At 45.8% G+C, this 20,512-nt stretch overlaps 1 protein-coding gene across 3 annotated transcripts in view; it reads right to left on the bottom strand.

Moving 5' to 3' along the window:
- MYOM3 (myomesin 3) overlaps nt 1–20,512 on the bottom strand; it is a 184,388-nt gene that overhangs the window by 132,877 nt on the left and 30,999 nt on the right. For 2 of the 3 annotated variants that reach the window (XM_073665795.1, XM_073665788.1), the window contains exons 4-5: nt 4,777–4,936; nt 3,285–3,442 (exon numbers count right to left, since the gene is read on the bottom strand). The exons of the other annotated variant lie outside the window; for it this stretch is intronic. In XM_073665795.1, the coding sequence (XP_073521896.1) occupies nt 3,285–3,442; nt 4,777–4,936 (318 nt within the window). The remainder of the gene's footprint in view (nt 1–3,284; nt 3,443–4,776; nt 4,937–20,512) is intronic. 3 annotated transcript variants of the gene reach the window in all.

Raw genomic sequence — 20,512 nt, forward strand, 5'->3', positions numbered from 1 at the left:
TATACCATCACTTTATAATACAGGAAAACCAGTTCAAAGAGGACCTATCCCCAAAAATTACCCCTGACTTTTTTATTTTAATATATTACTAGTAAAAAAAAATAAACTAAATTCTAAATATAAGTTTTTAATGTGGGAATATTAGTTAAATTATCATATAATGTGCATATCAGTAAAAAGTCGCCATTTCTCGGCATAGATAGCGGTTCTACCTCACTCCTTAGTACGGAAGTAATGTATCTGTTCTGAGTCTCACTGCTCACAGCATATTCCATATTCAGTGTTGTTGAGTGGGTGTCTCCGCTGCTCCTGGGGATACACTGCTGCTTTAGAAGACTTTTCCCTGCCTGTCCGCAGCTTCACTATCTATCATTGTCACACTGGTCTGTGCTCTGTAAAGTGGCCAAGAGCAGTAGTCATGACCGAGCTACTGTTCGGTTGTGCTCTTGCACTTTACAGACAAGGGTTGTCCCAGTCCCAGTATGCAGTAGTGCATGGGGTGCATCACACCCACTTGTAGGCCGCAGGCCTTCGCCGCCTCCAGGCTTCCCTCCTCAGGAGCCGCCACACACAGTGCATGGGACACCAAGTTCTTTGTAACAGTCAAACTTTTACTAAACAGTCCAAATTCCTCAGGTGGGTACAGGTGGGATAGGGCACAGCAATTTGCAGTTCCTTCCTCTTTAGCACAACTCCTCTTCTGATCTGCTACCCGCTCGCTCTGGACAACCCCCAAGCCCACTGATTCTATCAGTTTCATGGATTTTTCATTGTTCACTCTAACAGTGCACCCAGGACCGACCACTTGCCCCCCCATGTAATTCCACGTCCACAGACCTCATGAAGTCAGAAGACTAGGCCCCCTCTGTGGTACCTGGCCCAAGCACTAGGCTCCAGATGCTATTGGAATGTCTGTCAGGGAACTCCATTTTGCCTCCCACTGCTTTGAACGTTTGGTCCATGCTGCCCGTAGCAATCCACACCACCTGAACTGGAACTCCACTATACACTTCACTAGCTGACACTGAACTCCCTCTAACCAAGAAGTGCCCCCCTTGTTTTTATCAGCACTAGTGCCCACCTACTTGGCTAATTCTAGCTTTAAACATTTCCTATCTTACTTAATAAACCTACTTATCCTTATTCTATATCCTATGCGGTCCTAAACTTATCCTTATGCTATACACACATTATGCATTAACACCTTATGGCCACGGCCCCACTATCAGTATTTGGTCAGTATTCGGTCAGTATTTTTTCTCAGGAGTGGCAGCCAAAACCAGTTGAGGAACAATCAGAAAAAAGGTATAAAAGAAACAAGTCACCAATTCTGCATTTATCACCCACTCCTGGTTTTGGCTCCCACTTCTGAGAAAAAATACTGACCGAATACTGACGAAATACTGATAGTGGGGCCGTGGCCTATACCTGTACATCACCATAATGCATTACATTACTTTTAAATATAAAACCGCACAACAGTATTCACATAGCGCGTATGTTGTCTTCAGGGGCAGGGACGGAGTAAGACAGTCCACATCCCAATACTCTGATCATAGTTAAAATGCTCTGATCAGAGCAAAGACCAGTGTGATGGTGATATATAATGAAGCTGCAGACAGGCAGGAACAAGTGTGATAATATACTTCTCGTTGGTTGAGCGGCGGTGTTTGGTCTTTTCAGACGGTGCAGCAATGTCCCTGGAAGCCACAAGGTATTGGTCGATATTTTGGCCAAAATACGCAAGCTTGCAACCCACGTCAAGGGTCCTCACACTTGCGAGTCCTAACACTAAAATTAAAAATGGTGAACATGGGACACAATTTCAAAAGACATCACAGAACAAATATCGACCAATACCTCATGTAGTGTATTTATTTTATACACTATTTTTCATCTCTTTTGCACATTTTTCTGCAGGATGCAGCCAGGCCCTTTAGTGTTGGCTGGGTGAACTGGGGTGTCTGTCTTGTGGGGTGCGCTTATATAGTGCTGGACAAGCCCGCCTGATCTAATAGTATGAGCGTCATTAATAGGCAGTATGCCAGACACTGTGCATCACACATATCTGTGTGACTGGTGTCCTATGTAAGCCCCATCTGTGTGCATGTTTAACACCACACAGCCACCCCCTCCATGAATTGGAGGGTCAGTGAATGGCTGTTTGCATCAGTATTTTGCACCTGTGCTGCCCCCGCCTTTATCATGGGGATCTGCTGCATCCTGCTTGTGCATTGGTAATCTGACCTGGTGTTGGTAAGGCTCTATCTTTTTCTGTGATGTTTTTTGAAATTGTGTCCCTTGTTCGCCATATGAGCAAAGGTGCTAATTTCTATTGCAGATGTGGTTTGCAACGGATCCACTTCCTGCCCTATATGCACCTCTAGGCTTAAGCTAGGTTCAGACAGTTGTATGGAAAACAGACCAGTCTCGTCCGCAAATTGTGAATGTGACTGGCTGCGAGTGCAGCTCCGTGTGCTTCGTCCGCGTTGTGGATGGGTGCTGGAGCTGCCCTTACATTGTATGAATTATACTACTCTGGTAGTTCATGCTGTGATTTTTTTCACGCAGATTAAAGGTCCCTTGGAAAATCGGCAATGTGGACTGTGAGTCAAATGGAGTACACACGCATTATTTATACACTATCCGAACAAACCCTTAGGTTGTAACATTGGATCACTGTGCTGCAGTAACTATTTGTATATACAGGCGTGACTTAGCTCCCCACTCATGACAATGAGCTATGGGGACTTATGACTCTGCTGGTTTACCAATAAACCTTGTTTGGATCGCTTTGGTTATTAATCTCTCTATTCTGTGACATGCTTTGGCCTAGTTGTCTGACCATCAAGCTTGGCAACAAAAAGTCTCTGAGATCCCTTACGCCAATTCTATCCTGCTTTCAACAAGTCAACTTTAAAGAATAACCGTCGATTTAATATTTTTTTCAGAAATCAATAGTATACCCCCCCCAAAAAAAAACAAAAAAACAAAAGAAACAAAACCATGGTAAAATTCTACATTGTAGTCTTCAAACAAGAGCCAGATTATCAGTCTTTGTGGATAATTACGTGGCAAATATAAGGAATTTTGCTGTATAGCATATATGTTTAGTGACTTGTTAGGTTATTTGTATGATATATATACGCAACTGTTAACCAATAAAGATATTTTAAAATGCAGTTTTCTCTAATGCATTAATAGACGCATGTAGCCAATGTCAGTAAGCAGTGTGGATTATGTGTGCCCCTATACTAGTGACATAAATACATGATGTCACCTACCATTGGACAGTTGGTTTAGGAGTCCCCAACACAGTGCAGACCAGTGTGACGGACATTCTTTCCCACACACAATGTGCCCTGAGGGGTATCCAGAAAATGGGTGCACGTCTTGCACACAGCTCTCTGAATTCTTTATTCTGTCTGCATTTTTCTTCAGCCTACGTGCATTAAACAGTCACAATATATCAGATATTATAATCTATATTTTTACCAATAATTTATATTTAACCAAGACATTTACAAATAACATAGACAATAGACATGTAATTAAAATTGAATATATGCTGTTGAACAGGCTATGAAACTGCAGAATAATCTTTGATGGGCTTAAAGTAATTGCTTAAATACCATAAATAGTTATGATTGACTAAAAATGCCAAATTGGCCATAGGAGCATTCCAGTACTATACATGAAGGCCTACAAGATATTTCAAGTTCTTCAGTCTCTGAACTACAAACCCATCACCTGAATAGATGACAGCTTGCAAGAGAATAGGTTATGGCCTTCTAGCCCAACTGTGTAATCCATTCTCAGGTTTTTGGCCAGTCCTGTCTGACTTTAGAATGGTTGATAGGATCAAGATGAAAGTAGATGTACTAATCATGGTTGAACTACATATAAAAAGAAGTCATCTACATACTGTTTAGGAGACATAGTTAGGAGACCTAGTGATTTCTACTTTTTAAATGTTCCATCAATGGTAAAAGTGCTAAAGTTGCCAAGTTTTGCCATTGTTTTCCATCTATCTCCTCCCTTCTCTGTCTCTATGAAGCCAGAGCCGTAATAGTTATCTAATAGTTTAGATAAGTGAAAAGGAAATAGGAATTCTACAGATCTGAAGTATGGTGGACCTTTTCTTCTTGTTAGACCACTATTGGTGGTTTTCCTCTATAGCAATGAGGCTATAAAGTATATTTTATTAACTTTTAATTCATTTAGTTTTGCAGCAGAACCCTTACACTGTTCATATTTTTTTGGCAAATTATTATTATTATGATGGTGGCTGGTGAATATAATACTAGGGGCAGGGAACTTAGATTAGTGCCACCACTCCAGCGTTGCAATAATAAAAATTGCAGGAGTTGCCATAAAGAATATAGAGGGGTTTAAATAACAGGAACAACAATAACCATGAGCTTAACCAGTAACGGGATGGGACAGATGCAGAGGAAGCCCTGTTGAGCAAGGGCTTCCAATCTATAATTTTATGTGGCTATTGACCAGCATACGACAGTCATGACAGGCTTTGTTGGGAGTTCATTAAGTATTGATTATGAAGATTATTGCCACCCATTTTGCAAGGAAAACAGAATTTGCAATTGGGTTGCTCACTTGACATTAGAAGAGAAAGTTGCTGGTTATTATACGGTAGGCGCTCTTGGCTAAGTAAAGATTGTGGTTAAATCAGAAAGACAAGGCTTGCGTCACTCTAAAGCTGGTAAAAAAAGGCTATAGGCAAATAAGTATCTAATCATCAAGTACCGTACTTACTTTTTCATGCAAGGCGTTACGATCTGCTCTAACACGCAATGATCTGCAAGCTTGCAGTACCCTGATTTCCAACTTCTCCATATTGTTCCTGAAACCAACATGCTTCTGTCCTCTTGTCTCCAACCACAAGTCTGTGGAATTCCACTTTATTCTGTTATCCCTGTGGGAGCATTACATTTTAGGTGGTGGCAGTGTCAATTTTTCTTGGGTTTAAAGTCTAACTGGTGGTTATAATTAGTCCTAAATTACCAGATAAATAGCACATCTGTTAATATGCAGTTCTATCCCACCATATACTCTACAGTGGGTAAAACATAGTAATTATAGCAGTCAGAACTCAGAACATAATGAGTAGTGTTGAGCGAGCACTAAAATGTTCGGGTACTCGAAGCTCGGGCCGAGCTCACCGTGATACTCGGGTGCTCGACCTGAGCAACGAGCCCAATGTTAGTCTATGGGAGACCCTAGCATTTTTGCGGTGGCACCGCGGCAGTCTGTAGAAAGCCTAAATAGTGCCCAAAACGATTGTGACAGTGCTCAAAGCACATGGGGACAGCATGGGCATCGCCCCAGGAAGCATTTCTGACCCCCCAGGTCACTGCTGTCAACAACGTGGTCAGAGGTATTAAGCCACTTTTAAGGGCTCACAAGAAACGTTCAAAAACGAAACTGAAACGGTTTTCTTGTGAAATATGTTAAGGAACTTCCTTTCCAGGGTAAAGACTTGTGTAGGTAAAATAAATAACTAAAACCAAAAATACTCCTCCACACCTTGGGCTATGTTCAGAAGTAGCATTTTTTATGCACTTTTGTATTGCTTTCAACCGTGACAAATGCATTCACCGGGAAATGTCATTTTAACATTTTACAACCTCAGGCCATGTGCTGTGTGACACATGCATACAGTGCTGAAAAGACATGGGAACAGCATGGGGAAGACCCCTGGAAGCATCTCTGACACCCAGGTCACTGCCTAAAAGTGTGCCCATCAGAAATGATCCTTGCCGTATCAGAAGATGAAGACTTGCAACTATCCCCGTGCAAGTCCTTGTCCCAGGGCAGTGTTCATTTGTACCTCCCCCATTCCTTGTAATGCAAGCACAAGTATGCAGCCTGCCACCCATCCACCCCCAGGCTGCAATACCATACTGCTTGCTTGCACTTGAAATTGGGCCTTTTAGGCATGTGGAGGTGGAATCTGGCCACCACGTCATGGCTGCATCGGCGGCCTGGTATCCATACTCAGTCCCCAGCCACCCCGCGGCCGGGTGCCCACACACGGTCCCCAGCCGTCTGGGGGCGTCCGGGTGTCCATAAACGGTCCCCAGCCGCCCCTATTTGTCCCGGTGTGCCTTATACACAAGGGTGCATACCAAAACATTACCTGTGCCCTCCCCAGTGCATTTAGTGGGAAGGACAGCCTAACCACAAACACGTGGATAAGTGAATGTGGCCAGGGATGGTCCATCTCACTGACGCCTTCACACTGGGTAATATTCTGGAAGCCGGGACACAGTTGGACACTGGGATGCAACACGTCCTCCAGACATAGAGGATTACGGGTCCTGGGTCAATCAGGCTTCAACACAAAGTTCAGAAGGTAGACAGCAGCAGTGGTCGGCCTCCTACACAACGAGTAAATTATTCATGATCATGAGGCCATCCATCTCCTTAGCTTTCTGTTCCTTGGAATGCAAGCGTATGTATGTAGTAGCGGCTAGGCCTGAGGTGGTCAGCGTTTTGGTGCATATCCTACCTCCTCTGAGGATTGCTGGATGTTTTCCTGCTACTATCCCAGTTCTATGACTCCCGTTAAAACAAAGCATCAGGTGATGAATGATGAATGAGCAGGAGGAACAGGGACCATTCACATCAATATCAGGCCAGTCAACCACACATGTCTTGTAGGATAAGTTTCTGTACCAAAAAGATCTGTTCGGCTACACAGTTATAGGGCATACAGTGAGTGCAATGCCTACCAAAAATTTTGAGGCACTCCAATGCCCCTTGGAAGTGACATGGAGGTCAGAGGGCCTTAACTAAACTGTTTTTTCCATTTATAGCAACTGGGTCTCCTGTACACTGTTGGCCTAAGCAGTGAATGGAAGGCTTTCCAAAAATTATGAGGAACTGCAATGCCCCTTGAAACAGACATGGATTACAGCGTACTAAAAACCTTCTACCCATTATTGGGGAGTGGGTCTCCCTTAGTGTTCGCCTATGCATTGAAAAGCAAAAGCTGACTAAAATTAGGAGGAAATGCAATGCCTGTTGGAGAAGTCGTGGAGGTTAGAGGTAATTAAAAACAACATTTCAATGCCCCTTGGAAGAGCTGTGGAGTTCAGAGTGGTTTAACAAGATGGTTTTAATGCCCCTTGGAAGAGACATGGAGGTCACAGTAGCTTAACAAGATGGTTTTAATGCCCCTTGGAAGAGACGTGGAGGTCAGAGTGGTTTAACAAGACGGTTTTAATGCCCCTTGGAAGAGACGTGGAGTTCAGAGTGGTTTAACAAGACGGTTTTAATGCCCCTTGGAAGAGACGTGGAGGTCCCAGTGGAATAAAAAGACAATATCAATGACCCATGGAAGAGTGGTGGAGGTCGCAGTGGAATAAAAAGACAATATCAATGCCCCTTGGAAGAGGGGTGGAGGTCGCAGTGGAATAAAAAGACAATATTAATGCCCCTTGGAAGTGTGGTGGAGGTCCCAGTGGAATAAAAAGACAATATCAATGACCCTTGGAAGAGACGTGGAGGTCACAGTAGCTTATCAAGACGATTTTAATGCCCCTTGGAAGAGACGTGGAGTTCAGAGTGGTTTAAAAAGACGGTTTTAATGCCCCTTGGAAGAGACGTGGAGGTCACAGTAGCTTAATAAGATGATTTTAATGCCCCTTGGAAGAGACGTGGAGTTCAGACTGGTTTAGCAAGACGGTTTTAATGCCCCTTGGAAGAGACCTGGAGGTCACAGTAGCTTAACAAGACGGTTTTAATGCCCCTTGGAAGAGACGTGGAGTTCAGAGTGGTTTAACAAGACGGTTTTAATGCCCCTTGGAAGAGACATGGAGGTCACAGTAGCTTAACAAGACGGTTTTAATGCCCCTTGGAAGAGATGTAGAGTTCAGAGTGGTTTAACAAGACGGTTTTAATGCCCCTTGGAAGAGACATGGAGGTCCCAGTGGAATAAAAAGACAATATCAATGACCCTTGGAAGAGTGGTGGAGGTCGCAGTGGAATAAAAAGACAATATCAATGACCCTTGTAAGAGTGGTGGAGGTCGCAGTGGAATAAAAAGACAATATCAATGACCCTTGGAAGAGACGTGGAGGTCACAGTAGCTTAACAAGACGATTTTAATGCCCCTTACAAGAGCCATGCAGTACAGCATATTAAAAACATTATTCCCATTATTGGGGAGCGGGTCTCCCATAGTCTTTGCCTATGCCTTTCAAGCAAAAGCTGCCAAAAATTAGGACGGAGGAACTTGCAATGCCCCTTATAAGAGCCATGCAGTACAGCATATTAAAAACATTATTCCCATTATTGGGGAGTGGGTCTCCCATAGTCTTTGCCTATGCCTTCCAAGCAAAAGCTGCCAAAAATTAGGACGGAGGAACTTGCAATGCCCCTTACAAGAGCCATGCAGTACAGCATATTAAAAACATTATTCCCATTATTGGGGAGTGTGTATCCCATAGTCTTTGCCTATGTCTTCCAAGCAAAAGCTGCCAAAAATTAGGACGGAGGAACTTGCAATGCCCCTTACAAGAGCCATGCAGTACAGCATATTAAAAACATTATTCCCATTATTGGGGAGTGGGTCTCCCATAGTCTTTGCCTATGCCTTCCAAGCAAAAGCTGCCAAAAATTAGGACGGAGGAACTTGCAATGCCCCTTACAAGAGCCATGCAGTACAGCATATTAAAAACATTATTCCCATTATTGGGGAGTGTGTATCCCATAGTCTTTGCCTATGCCTTCCAAGCAAAAGCTGCCAAAAATTAGGACGGAGGAAATTGCAATGCCCCTTACAAGAGCCATGCAGTACAGCATATTAAAAACATTATTCCCATTATTGGGGAGTGTGTATCCCATAGTCTTTGCCTATGCCTTCCAAGCAAAATCTGCCCAAAATTAGGACGGAGGAAATTGCAATGCCCCATACAAGAGCCATGCAGTACAGCATATTAAAAATATTATTCCCATTATTGGGGAGTGGGTCCCCCATAGTCTTTGCCTATGCCTTCCAAGCAAAAGCTGCAAAAAATTAGGACGGAGGAACTTGCAATGCTGGCAACACGCACCACGTTCACCCTGGTGGTATAGTGGTGCTGGAGGCTGAGGATAAGGAGAAGAGCAAAAAACAGCCGAAATGAGGAAGTGTATACCCATGTGTGGGTGTGAAGCGGTGCATGGGAATACACCTCCCGAAATGACACAGTGGATTTGACTTTATGTTACTCTGCTGTCATTTGGTGGTGATGAGAAGTCTGGCCCAATCCAGCCCTTGTTCATTTTGATAAGGGTCAGCTTGTCAGCATTGTCAGTTGACAGGCGAGTGCGCTTATCAGTTATAATTCCCCCAGCGGCACTAAAAACACGCTTCAATAACACGCTAGCGGCAGGGCAGGCCAGGACCTCCAAGGCGTACAGAGCGAGTTCATTCCAAGTGTCCAGCTTGGATACCCAATAATTAAAAGGCACAGAGGAATCACGGAGGATGCTGGTACGGTCAGCAAGGTACTCCCTCACCATCTTTTGAAACTTTCCACTCCTTGTGAGAGTACCCCGCGCCTCAGGGCCTGTAAGCTGGGTGGGTCTCAGAAAACTGTCCCAGAATGTTGACAGTGTTCCCCTGCCTCTGCTGGATTGGAGTTGCATCTCTCTCGCTTGTACGCCTTGGTTGGGCAACGAACTGTGACCTCTGCCGCTAGCGTGTTCAGAAGGGAATTTTTTTAACAGTTCTGCAGCAAGGGCCTTCTGGTACTGCCCCATCTTTGTAGACCTCTCCACCTCAGGAATAAGAGAGTGAAAGTTGTCCTCGTAGCGGGGGTCTAAAAGTATCACCAACCAGTAATGACTGTCACCCAACATTTTGACAACGCGAGGGTCACAGTTAAGGCAGCGGAACATAAAGTCAGCCATGCATGCCAGACTGGTATTGGGCAAGACTTCCGTGTCCTCACCAAGATGACGACTGACCATGCTCTCCTCCTCCTCCTCCTCCTCCTCCACTCTGTCCTCAGGCCACCCACGCTGAACCGACAGTATGACAGTTGTACAGGTACTACCGTCTACAGCGCATGATACCAGCTCCTGTTCTTCCTCCTCCTCCTCTCCCTCATTGTGCCCCAATGCACGTTGGGATGAGATAAGGCTGGGCTGTGTGTAATCGCCCGCTATGGCTTCTTGATCCATCTCATCATACTCTGGCTGCAATGCCTCCTCTTTAATTCTCTGAAGAGCATTGCAAAAGACAGACAAGTGGGATGCTGACGCTAATGGTGGCGTCATCGCCACTCACCATCTTGGTGGACTCCTCAAAGTTTGTCAGGATGGTACATATGTCAGACATCCAGGTCCACTCCTGAGGTCTTATGTGTGGAGTCTGACCTGAATATCGGTGGCCTTGTTGCAGCTGGTACTCCACAACTGCTCTCTTCTGCTCACAAATCCTTTGCAACATGTGGAGGGTAGAGTTCCAATGTGTGGGGACATCACACACCAGTCGATGTGCCGGAAGCTGCAAACGCTTCTGCAACACAGCAAGGGCGGCAGAAGCTGTAGCCGACTTCCGAAAATGAGCTGACAGGCGGCGTACTTTGCCGAGCAGATCTGGCAACTTGGGGTACGATTTAAGAAACCGCTGAACCACGAGGTTAAGCACATGAGCCAGGCATGGTACGTGTGTGATCTTGCCTCGCCTCAGAGCCGCCACCAGGTTACGGCCATTGTCACACACGACCATGCCTGGATGTAGGTTCAGCGGTCTCAGCCACAGATCTGCCTGCTCTTTCACAGCTGTCCAAAACTCACAAGCAGTGTGAGGTTTATCACCTAAGCTTATAAGTTTTAGCACAGCCTGTTGCCGCTTGGCTGAGGCAGTACTGCAGTGCTTCCAGCTTGTAACTGATGTGGTGATATATGAGATGGAGGCTGAACACGAGGAGGAGGAGGATGATGCGCAGGAGCTGTACACTGTGGGAGCAACTCTGACTGACATAGGGCCCGCAATCCTCGGTGTGGGGAGGATGTGTTCCGTTCCAAGGTCCGACTGGGTCCCTGCTTCCACTATGTTTACCCAGTGTGCCGTCAGGGAGATGTACCGTCCCTGGCCACAAGCACTTGTCCTCGTGTCCGTTGTCAGGTGGACTATCCCAGTAACTGCGTTGTTGAGGGCACGGCAGATGTTTTGGGACACGTGCTTGTGTAGTGTGGGGATGGCACAACGGGCAAAATAGTGTCGGCTGGGGACCGAGTTCCGAGGGACGGCCATCGCCATAAGGTTGCCGAAGGATTCCGTCTCCTCCAGCCTAAAAGGCAGCATTTCCTACGCAAGCAGTCGTGAAATGTGCGAATTTAGGACTGTGGCCTGTGGGGCGTTGGCTGCGAATTTGCGCTTTCGTTCAAAGGTCTGGGATATGAACAATTGAACGCTGCGGTGGGACGTGGACGTGGACGTTGATGCTGTTTCTTGAGAAACTGCCATAACAAGTGAAGACTGAGAGGAGGGGGCATATTTGCATGCTGTATGGACAGGGGATTGCCTTGCACGCACAACAGGGGGTTCTCTTACATGCACAACAGCGGAAGAAGCAGTGGTGACACCCGCTGACACTGGTCGTGGACCCTGGGGTTCGCCCCACAAAGTGGGGTGCTTTGCTGACGTATGGCTGATCATGCTGGTGGTGGTCAGGCTGGTAGTTTTGTCACCCCTGCTGATGCTGACCTGGCAGGTGGTACAAATGGCCTTTTTGGGGTTATCAGCAGAGTCTTTAAAAAAATTCCAGACTCTGGAAGACCTACCGGTTGTACTGGCAACGTCCCTCGTGTTGGTGTTATGGGGAACGGTTGCCCGCCTTCTGTCTGCAGCCACCACACTGCTTCTTCCTGCCTGTTGGGGTTCTCTGCCTCCCTCCCCCTGTGTGCTGCTGGCCTCGCTCTGCATGTCCTCCTGCCACGTTGGGTCAGTTACTAGATCATCCACCATCTCCTCCTCTTCCACTTCCGCACCACGGTCCTCCGCCTCACTTCGTGGCAATTGTGTCTCATCATCGTCCACCTCTTGTGACAAATTGAAAGCGTCGCCTTCCTGTGGCCATGGCTGTTCAAATATTTGGCCATCGCCACATTGGATCTCCTCTTCCACCACTTCAAGTAGAGCAGGCGAGGGGCCCAAATATGGAAATGGACCAGTGAACAGCTCTTCAGAGTGTCAAACTGTGGGATCAGTTGCTGTCTGACGACACTCGGCATGGTGGGAGCAAGGAGCATCAGGGTGAGTAGGAGTATGCGGTCGAGACTCATGGCTACTAACACTTGACCGTGTGGAAGACAGACCGGAGGTGGTGGTGCCCAGGTGACTGGAAGTATTATATGCTATCCAATTAATAACCTGTTCACACTGATCAGTTCACAATAGTGGTGCTGTTGTGTGCTTCCCTAGTAATTCGGTCAAGAACTGGGAGCGAGAAGATGTGGCTGTTGGTTGTGGCACATTTTCACCTTGGCCACGGCCCCGTCCTCTGCACGCACCATCACCAGAACGTCCAGTTCCACGTCCCTTGCCACGCGCCTTGCCCATTGTAAATGAAGTAAAATAGCTTACACTCGCACTATCAATGGCAAAAGGGTAATAAAAAGGATATTTGAACCGTGGAAGAGGAAAACCACAGTTCTAGTTCTCTGACCTACACTAGAATCTTTTAAACAGATATATTTGTGTCTGAACAGTCAGCGAGACACTGAAACTGTTTTTTTTATGCAAAAAGGTGGATTACACCCAGATTTGAACCGTAGAAGAGGAAAACCACAGTTCTAGTTCTCTAGCCTACACCAGAATCTTTTAAACAGATATATTTGTGTCTGAACAGTCAGCGAGACACTGAAACTGTTTTTTTTCATGCAAAAAGGTGGATTACACCCAGATTTGAACCGTGGAAGAGGAAAACCACAGTTTTAGTTCTCTGGCCTACACCAGAATCTTTTAAACAGATATATTTGTGTCTGAACAGTCAGCGAGACACTCAAACTGTTTTTTTTTATGCAAAAAGGTGGATTACACCCAGATTTGAACTGTGGAAGAGGAAAACCACAGTTGTAGTTCTCTGACCTACACCAGAATCTTTTAAACAGATATATTTGTGTCTGAACAGTCAGCGAGACACTCAAACTGTTTTTTTTTATGCAAAAAGGTGGATTACACCCAGATTTGAACCGTGGAAGAAGAAAACCACAGTTCTAGTTCTCTGGCCAACACCAGAATCTTTTAAACAGACATATTTGTGTCTGAACAGTCAGCGAGACACTCAAACTGTTTTTTTTATGGAAAAAAGGCAAAAAAGTGGATAATACAGAGATTTGAACCGCGGAACTGCAAAACCACAGTTCTAGTTATCTGGCCTACACCAGACTCTTTTAAACAGATATATTTGTGTCTGAACACTCACAGACACACTCAAATTTTTTTTTTTGGGGGGGGGGGAATACCAAAAGGTTAATAAGACGGGTATTTGTACAGTCTGACTGAGGAAAAAAAAAAAGTGAATTTAGATGAAAAAAAAAGGATTTTTCCTGGCCCCTGAGACCTGGGGCTAAGTCTAGCAATTTGAAAAGCCGCACATAGGACTGTAATGCAGTGTTTGTTGGTATAACCACTGCGTCTCCTATACAGCCTGCCTGATATCTGGGATGGATATTAGTCCTGAGAAGGACTGTTTGTTTGATTTTGCAGGCTTTAGAGACCCTACACTACCTATTTCACAGTGTAAATCTCTCCGGAGCGACTGTGTCCAAGATGGCGGCGCCCGGTTTTAAATACTCGAGGTGACGCTGTGCGGCCAGCCAATCACTGTAATGCACACAACCAACATGGCTGCGGCATTACAGTGACTGGCTGGCAATGTCTGCATGTTCATTGGCTCTGTAAAGAGCGCCAAACGTGCAGGGCGGCGACCCGAGCACCCGCCCGAGTTACCCGAAAATGCTCGGTGCTTGCCGAACATCCCGAGTAGTGAGATGCTCTGGCGAGTACCGAGCAGTGTCGAGCATACTCGCTCAACACTAATAATGAGTCATTTTTTCTTAACAATAACTTTTTTAATGATTTTCAAGTTGTTCAATTACAGAGAGCCAATCGAAACAATTAGACTTAGACATAAAGGAGCAAGTTAAAGAAGATGTCCATTACTTTTTGTTATCCTCCTAATGTATTCCCCCGGGGCCCATAAGGGTTTTTGTAAATACCTTGCGTTGCAGTTACTGCCTGTGAGCAGCGCTACCGCGGGCTGCTCACAGGCATCACGTGACCCGCCACTGATGTCACGACAAGTGAGGCGTGACAACAGTGACGCAGTCACCGCGGTAGATGCTGGGTTGTGGGCGGGGTTACCCCACGCGTCGCATCCAGCATCCACCGTGTGCTTTCCCAATGAATGAAGAGAGGGAAAGTGCGCGGTGGATGCCGGGTGTGACGCACGGGGTAACTCCACCCACAACCCAGCATCCACCGTGGAACGCAGCACTGAGTCACGCCTGGCTGCAGCCGGAACTTGACGTGACATCAGTAACGCGGTCTCCGCGGTGGATGTTGGGTTGTGGGCGGGGTTACCCCACTCGTCACACCCAGCATCCACCGTGTGCTTTCCCAATGAATAAGGAGAGGGAGAGCGCGCGGTGGATGCCAGGTTTGCCGCGCAGGATAACCCCGATCACAGCCCAGCATCCACCGTGGAACGCTGCACTGAGTCATGCCCGGCTGCAGCCAGAACTTGACGTGACGTCAGCGGATGTCAGAGCCGGCTGCAGCTCGGAGTCACGTGATGCCTGTGAGCGGCCAGCGATAGCGCCGCTTACAGGCAGTAACTGCAACACAAGGTATTTACAAAAGCCCTTATGGGCCCTGGGGGAGTACATTAGGGGGATAATAAAAAAGTAGTGGACAACCCCTTTAAACAGATATTGACATAACTAAAAGTAAACATAAAAAATAGAACAAGTTATGCATGTACAAAATATATAGGTATATTACTGTAAGACCATAGTTAATAAATTATCCCTTATTAATCATGTCTGGGTGTTCTTGTCTTAATTATGTGTTCTTCAAATATCACTTAACATACAGCTATACACTGTGCAAATATCCATATTCCAAATTACTACTATTGATTATTTGGGCATTCCACGAATGAATTAAGGAAATTCCATTACTTGGGTGGGGAGTTGGTGCTGTGATCTGTGGGCCAGTTCAACCAACGTTTTCCAACTATGTACCGACGCCCCACATTTTGAGCGAGGGCATATTCATATTGTCTATATACAACCCCTGGCAAAAATTATGGAATCACCGGGCTCAGAGCATGTTCATTCAGTTGTTTAATGTTGTTGAAAAAAAGCAGATCACAGACATGGCACAAAACTAAAGTCATTTCAAATGGCAACTTTAGGGCTTTAAGAAACACTAAAAGAAATCAAGATAAAAAATGTGGTAAGGGTAATTTTTTTCAGACCAAGTATGTCTACGTATACTGTACGTGTGCAAGAAGAGAGGAAACTTCTGATTTGTGTATATTGAAAGAAAAAATGTTTTGGAAATGCAAATTTATCAGTTAACTTGATAAATGAGGATAGATTATCCCCATTATATATGGTGGCCAGAGTTTAAATTCCGTGTCGTACCCACAGAGTTAGGCAAATAAACAGGATTACATATTGGAGGCATCTTATTGATGCTACCTATGGAGATATTTGCTGTAGGTGTTTTTGATATTTCTCTCCATAAATGAAGAGTCATTCGCATGGAGGGAAGTATATGAAACTGGGAGTGGGGGTTTGGATATTCAGCCTCCAATAGATATTTAGTAGATTGCCTTTTAGTAAAAGCTTTCTCAATCTGAACCCATTTGTAGTCAGAATCTGATTTCCACCATCCCCTTAATGCTTCCACCAAGCAAGCTTTATAATAGAGTATGATATTAGGTATGCCCGTTCCTCCGTCTTGCGTCCTATAGTATAATATTTTTTAATGTTTTATTGGCCCATATAAATTGTGAAAGCATAGATTGTAACTTAAGTAGACTGGGCTTAGGTATATTATAGGGGAATGCATCTAAGAACATATAGAATTTTAGGTAAGAAGAACATCTTACAAGTGTGGATGTGGCTATCCATGATAGTTCTAGTTTGCCCATCCTATTAAGTGATGTGATCAATTCTGTATTATTTTCTTTTGCTAATTCGTCAAAAGTGGTAATTAGGTTTATACCTAGATAATTAATGCTTTTTTCTGCCCATATAAAGGGAAGTTTAGATTTTAACTGTTCTATTAATCGATCTGGACATCCTATTGGGAGTATAACAGATTTTAGTAGCATTAAGTTTGTAAAATGATATTCTAGAGAATGTAGAGAATGGACAGAAGGACAGGAAGCAATCTCTCTGGATCAGAACAGGACACAATTACATTATCAGAATGTGAACTTTTCCCAGCTTGAATACCATTTATTCTATCACAGGAGTGGATGGACTCTGACAGTAGTTCCATCACCATTGCAAAAATCACAGGTGATAACGGGCACCCCAGCCGAGTACCGTTCGTTATTTTGAACGGAGAAGACAGGAATCCAGATGCCAAGACTTTAGACCTGGGATTAGTATACAAAGCCATTACTGCTTGTTTAATAAAGTCAAATAGTCCAAATTTGGATAAAACTGCATCCAGGCATCGCTAGTGCACCCTATCAAAAGCTTTTTCGGCATCCAGGGAAAGGAGTGCCCTGGGGATTCCGGCTTTCTCAGCTATGTATAGTAAGTCAATCATGTGTCTTGTACCATCTTTAGCCTGTCTACCTGCGACAAATCCCACCAGACCGGAGAGATCAAAGAGGGTAGAATTCTATTAAGTCTATGAGCCAGTAATTTGGAGTATATTTTGAGGTCACAATTGAGTAATGAAATTGGTCTAAAGTCTTCAGGCTTGGAAGGTAGCTTCTAGATTAGTTGAGGAAATATTTCCCTTATTTTGCTAGTAAGAGAAGAGTCTAAGTAGGTAGAGAGATGTAAGTTTTATGATACTCATTTGGGAGTCCATACGGACCTGGGCCTTTTTGGGATTTAGTTGGTTTAATAATAGAGATGATTTCTTCAGTGGAGAAGGAACTATACAACCATTGCAACTGATCCTCCTTGTGTCACGGGTGTGTCGCCACGAAGATCGTCACGAGTACACAGCCTGACTTCTCGCAGCTGACTTGTTGGTGCTTTGTGTTTTTCGGCAGTGAGGGAGTTAATTCTCTCTCTCTCTGTGCTAGACGAGGTCCAGCCTCGCCCAGCTGCAATCAATACTTCTGTAGTGAGACTCCTTCAAATGCCTGCTGGTCTGTTTGGGAAGTGTCGGTGAAAGCATTTCATTCAGACTTACAGAGCGGATCGTGGTGTTTGGAGTTTCTGAGATAAGTGTACTTGGAGTGTTTTTTCCCTTCCTCGCTTTATCATTTATCTCCTTTCCCGTTGGTGATCCCTCTGTTGTAGTTGTGTAGTTGTTGTATGCAAGGTGGTTTTGGTTTTTCCCTTGTACTGTCTCGTTCGTCTAAGTACTGTGTGTGGGCATATTATTTCTTGTCCCCTTTTGTTGTGATCGGGGTCCTTCTCAGGACTAGATTACTTAAGTGCAGGGATCTTCAGGAGGTAGGGGTTACGCTGGCGGCCTGGACCTCTGTACCTTTAACAGTACCTCCAGGTTGAGGGATTAGTCAGGGCCCCAGCTTAGGGTCAGCTTAGGCCCCCTACCTCCAGTATACTGAGACAGCGTGACATTTTCACCGACCCACTTAGTTTTTCTCCAGCTACCATGGATCCAGTAGCCGGTCTAGCTCGGCAGTTGCAGAGTTTGTCCATGGAGCTGGCGGACGTTAGGTCCAAGGTTTTGCATCCTCAGGAGCAAGCCGGACCAGAACCTAAAGTAGCTCTCCCTGACAGGTTCACTGGGGGGCGGGACAAGTTTTTTGTTTTCCGGGAGGCATGCAAGTTGTACTTTCGGCTGCGGCCTCGGTCATCGGGGAGTGAAGAACAAAGGGTGGGAATTGTCATCTCGCTCCTACTAGGGGACCCACAATCTTGGGCGTTCTCTCTTCCCCCGGGCTCCCCGGCTCTCCAGTCAGTGGATAGGTTTTTCGCTGCTCTGGGACTCGTATATGATGACCCAGATCGGATCTCCCTTGCTGAGTCTAAGTTACGTAGGATCCAGCAGGGAGATCGTCCGGCGGAGGAATTCTGTTCGGAGTTCCGTAGGTGGGCCACGGACACCCAGTGGAATGACCCGGCTCTTAGGAGCCAGTTTTGTCATGGTTTATCCGACAAATTACAGGATGTGTTGGCACAGTATGACTCTCCCGCGTCACTGGAAGCCGCTATGGCCCTTGCTATTCGCGTTGACAGACGGCTTCGGGAGAGGTGCGGGATAACTCTACCCCCTGTGATGACTCCACCTCCTACAAGGTCCCCTCATATGGTGGTTCCCCTGGTCAGTCCAGAGGAGCCTATGCAATTAGGAGGGACATCATTTCGGGGGAGGGGACCGGTGGTGCGCCATAAGACAGGAAGGTGTTTCTTCTGCGGGAGAAAGGGACATTTTATTGGGGGGTGTCCATCCCGTCCCTTGCAGAGTGAAGAGTCGTCGGAAAACTGTTGATCCCAGGTTGTGTGGTGGACGGCAATCTGGGAGTAGGTATTTCGTCCCTAGGTTCGTCTCAGTTTCTCGTACCGGCGGAGGTGGTGGTGGGTACGAGAACTGAGAGGATATCTGTTCTTCTGGATAGTGGGGACCGGGGCTAATCTGGTTGATGCTCGGTTTGCCCGGGTTCAAGGTATGCGATTGAGTGAGTTGGCTAAACCCATCCCCATATTCTCGATCGATGCCAGGCCTCTCGGTCAGGGAAGTTTTTTGCAAGCTGTGCATGACGTAAAACTTCAAGTGGGGGCGATACATAAAGAACTGTTGTCTTGCTACGTGTTGGAGGGTCTTCCCACTCCTATAGTGTTGGGCCTTCCCTGGTTAGCTAAGCATAACCCGGTTATTAATTGGCAAACCAGAGAGATAAGCCAATGGAGTAAATTCTGTAATAAAAACTGCATGAACACGGTCATCGGTGCGGTTACTCCTTGGGTCTTACCTCCATTTCTGGCGGACTTTGAGGATGTATTCTCGGAGAAAGGGTGTCAGGAACTACCTCCTCATCGCGAGTATGACTGTTCTGTAAAACTGCTCCCTGAGGCCAAGTTACCTAAAGCTAGGTTGTATAACCTTTCTGGTCCTGAGAGGCAGGCCATGAAGGATTATATTTCAGAAAGTCTGGCTAAGGGGCATATTAGACCTTCATCTTCACCGGTGGCTGCGGGGTTCTTCTTTGTTAAGAAGAAAGATGGAGGCCTACGCCCTTGCCTGGATTTCCGTGAACTTAATCGGATTACGGTCCGAGATCCGTATCCGCTCCCACTTATTCCCGATCTCTTTAATCAGATCGTGGGCGCCAAATGGTTCTCTAAGTTGGATCTCAGGGGGGCGTACAATCTGATTAGGATGAAGGAGGGGGATGAGTGGAAGACGGCGTTTAACACTCCGGAGGGGCATTATGAGAACCTTGTCATGCCATTCGGTCTGACTAATGCCCCGGCGGTGTTCCAACACTTTGTTAATGACATTTTTCGCCGCCTGGTGGGACAGTTTGTTGTCATATATCTGGATGATATCTTAATTTACTCGCCGGATCTGGTGTCTCATCAGGAGCACATTAGGCAGGTGTTACAGATCTTGCGGGATAATAAACTGTATGCCAAATGGGAAAAGTGTGTGTTCGCCGTACAGGAACTCCAGTTTTTAGGCTTCCTGGTTTCAGCGTCCGGTTTTCGTATGGACCCTGGGAAAGTGCGGGCAGTTCTTGAGTGGGATCGGCCAGAGAATCTTAAGGCACTACAACGTTTCCTGGGGTTTGCTAATTATTACCGGAAGTTCATTCGTAATTTCTCGTCCATGGTTAAGCCTCTCACAGACATGACTAAAAAGGGGACGGATTTTTCTAGGTGGTCTGACAAGGCTTGTCAAGCATTCTCCTCCTTGAAAAAATGTTTTGCCTCGGCACCCATACTCATTCAACCTGATGCGTCACAGCCATTCATTGTAGAGGTAGACGCTTCCGAGGTAGGGGTGGGAGCAGTATTGTCACAGGGTTCGTCCCCTGGTAAGTGGCATCCGTGCGCCTTTTTCTCTAAAAAATTGTCGTCCGCTGAGAGGAATTACGATGTCGGCAATAGGGAACTCTTGGCCATTAAGTTAGCTTTTGAGGAGTGGCGCCATTTTTTGGAGGGGGCAGTCCATCCGGTCACCGTCATCACCGATCACAAGAACCTGCTATATCTGGAGTCCGCGAAACGTCTGAATCCCAGACAAGCTAGGTGGTCATTGTTTTTTACCAGGTTTAATTTTGTCGTTACATATCGTCCTGGGTCAAAAAATGTAAAGGCG

This window comes from Phyllobates terribilis, unplaced genomic scaffold (genome assembly GCF_046119375.1).
Source record: "Phyllobates terribilis strain yellow unplaced genomic scaffold, ASM4611937v1 Scaffold_2__4_contigs__length_985480577, whole genome shotgun sequence".
Classification (NCBI taxonomy): domain Eukaryota; kingdom Metazoa; phylum Chordata; class Amphibia; order Anura; family Dendrobatidae; genus Phyllobates; species Phyllobates terribilis.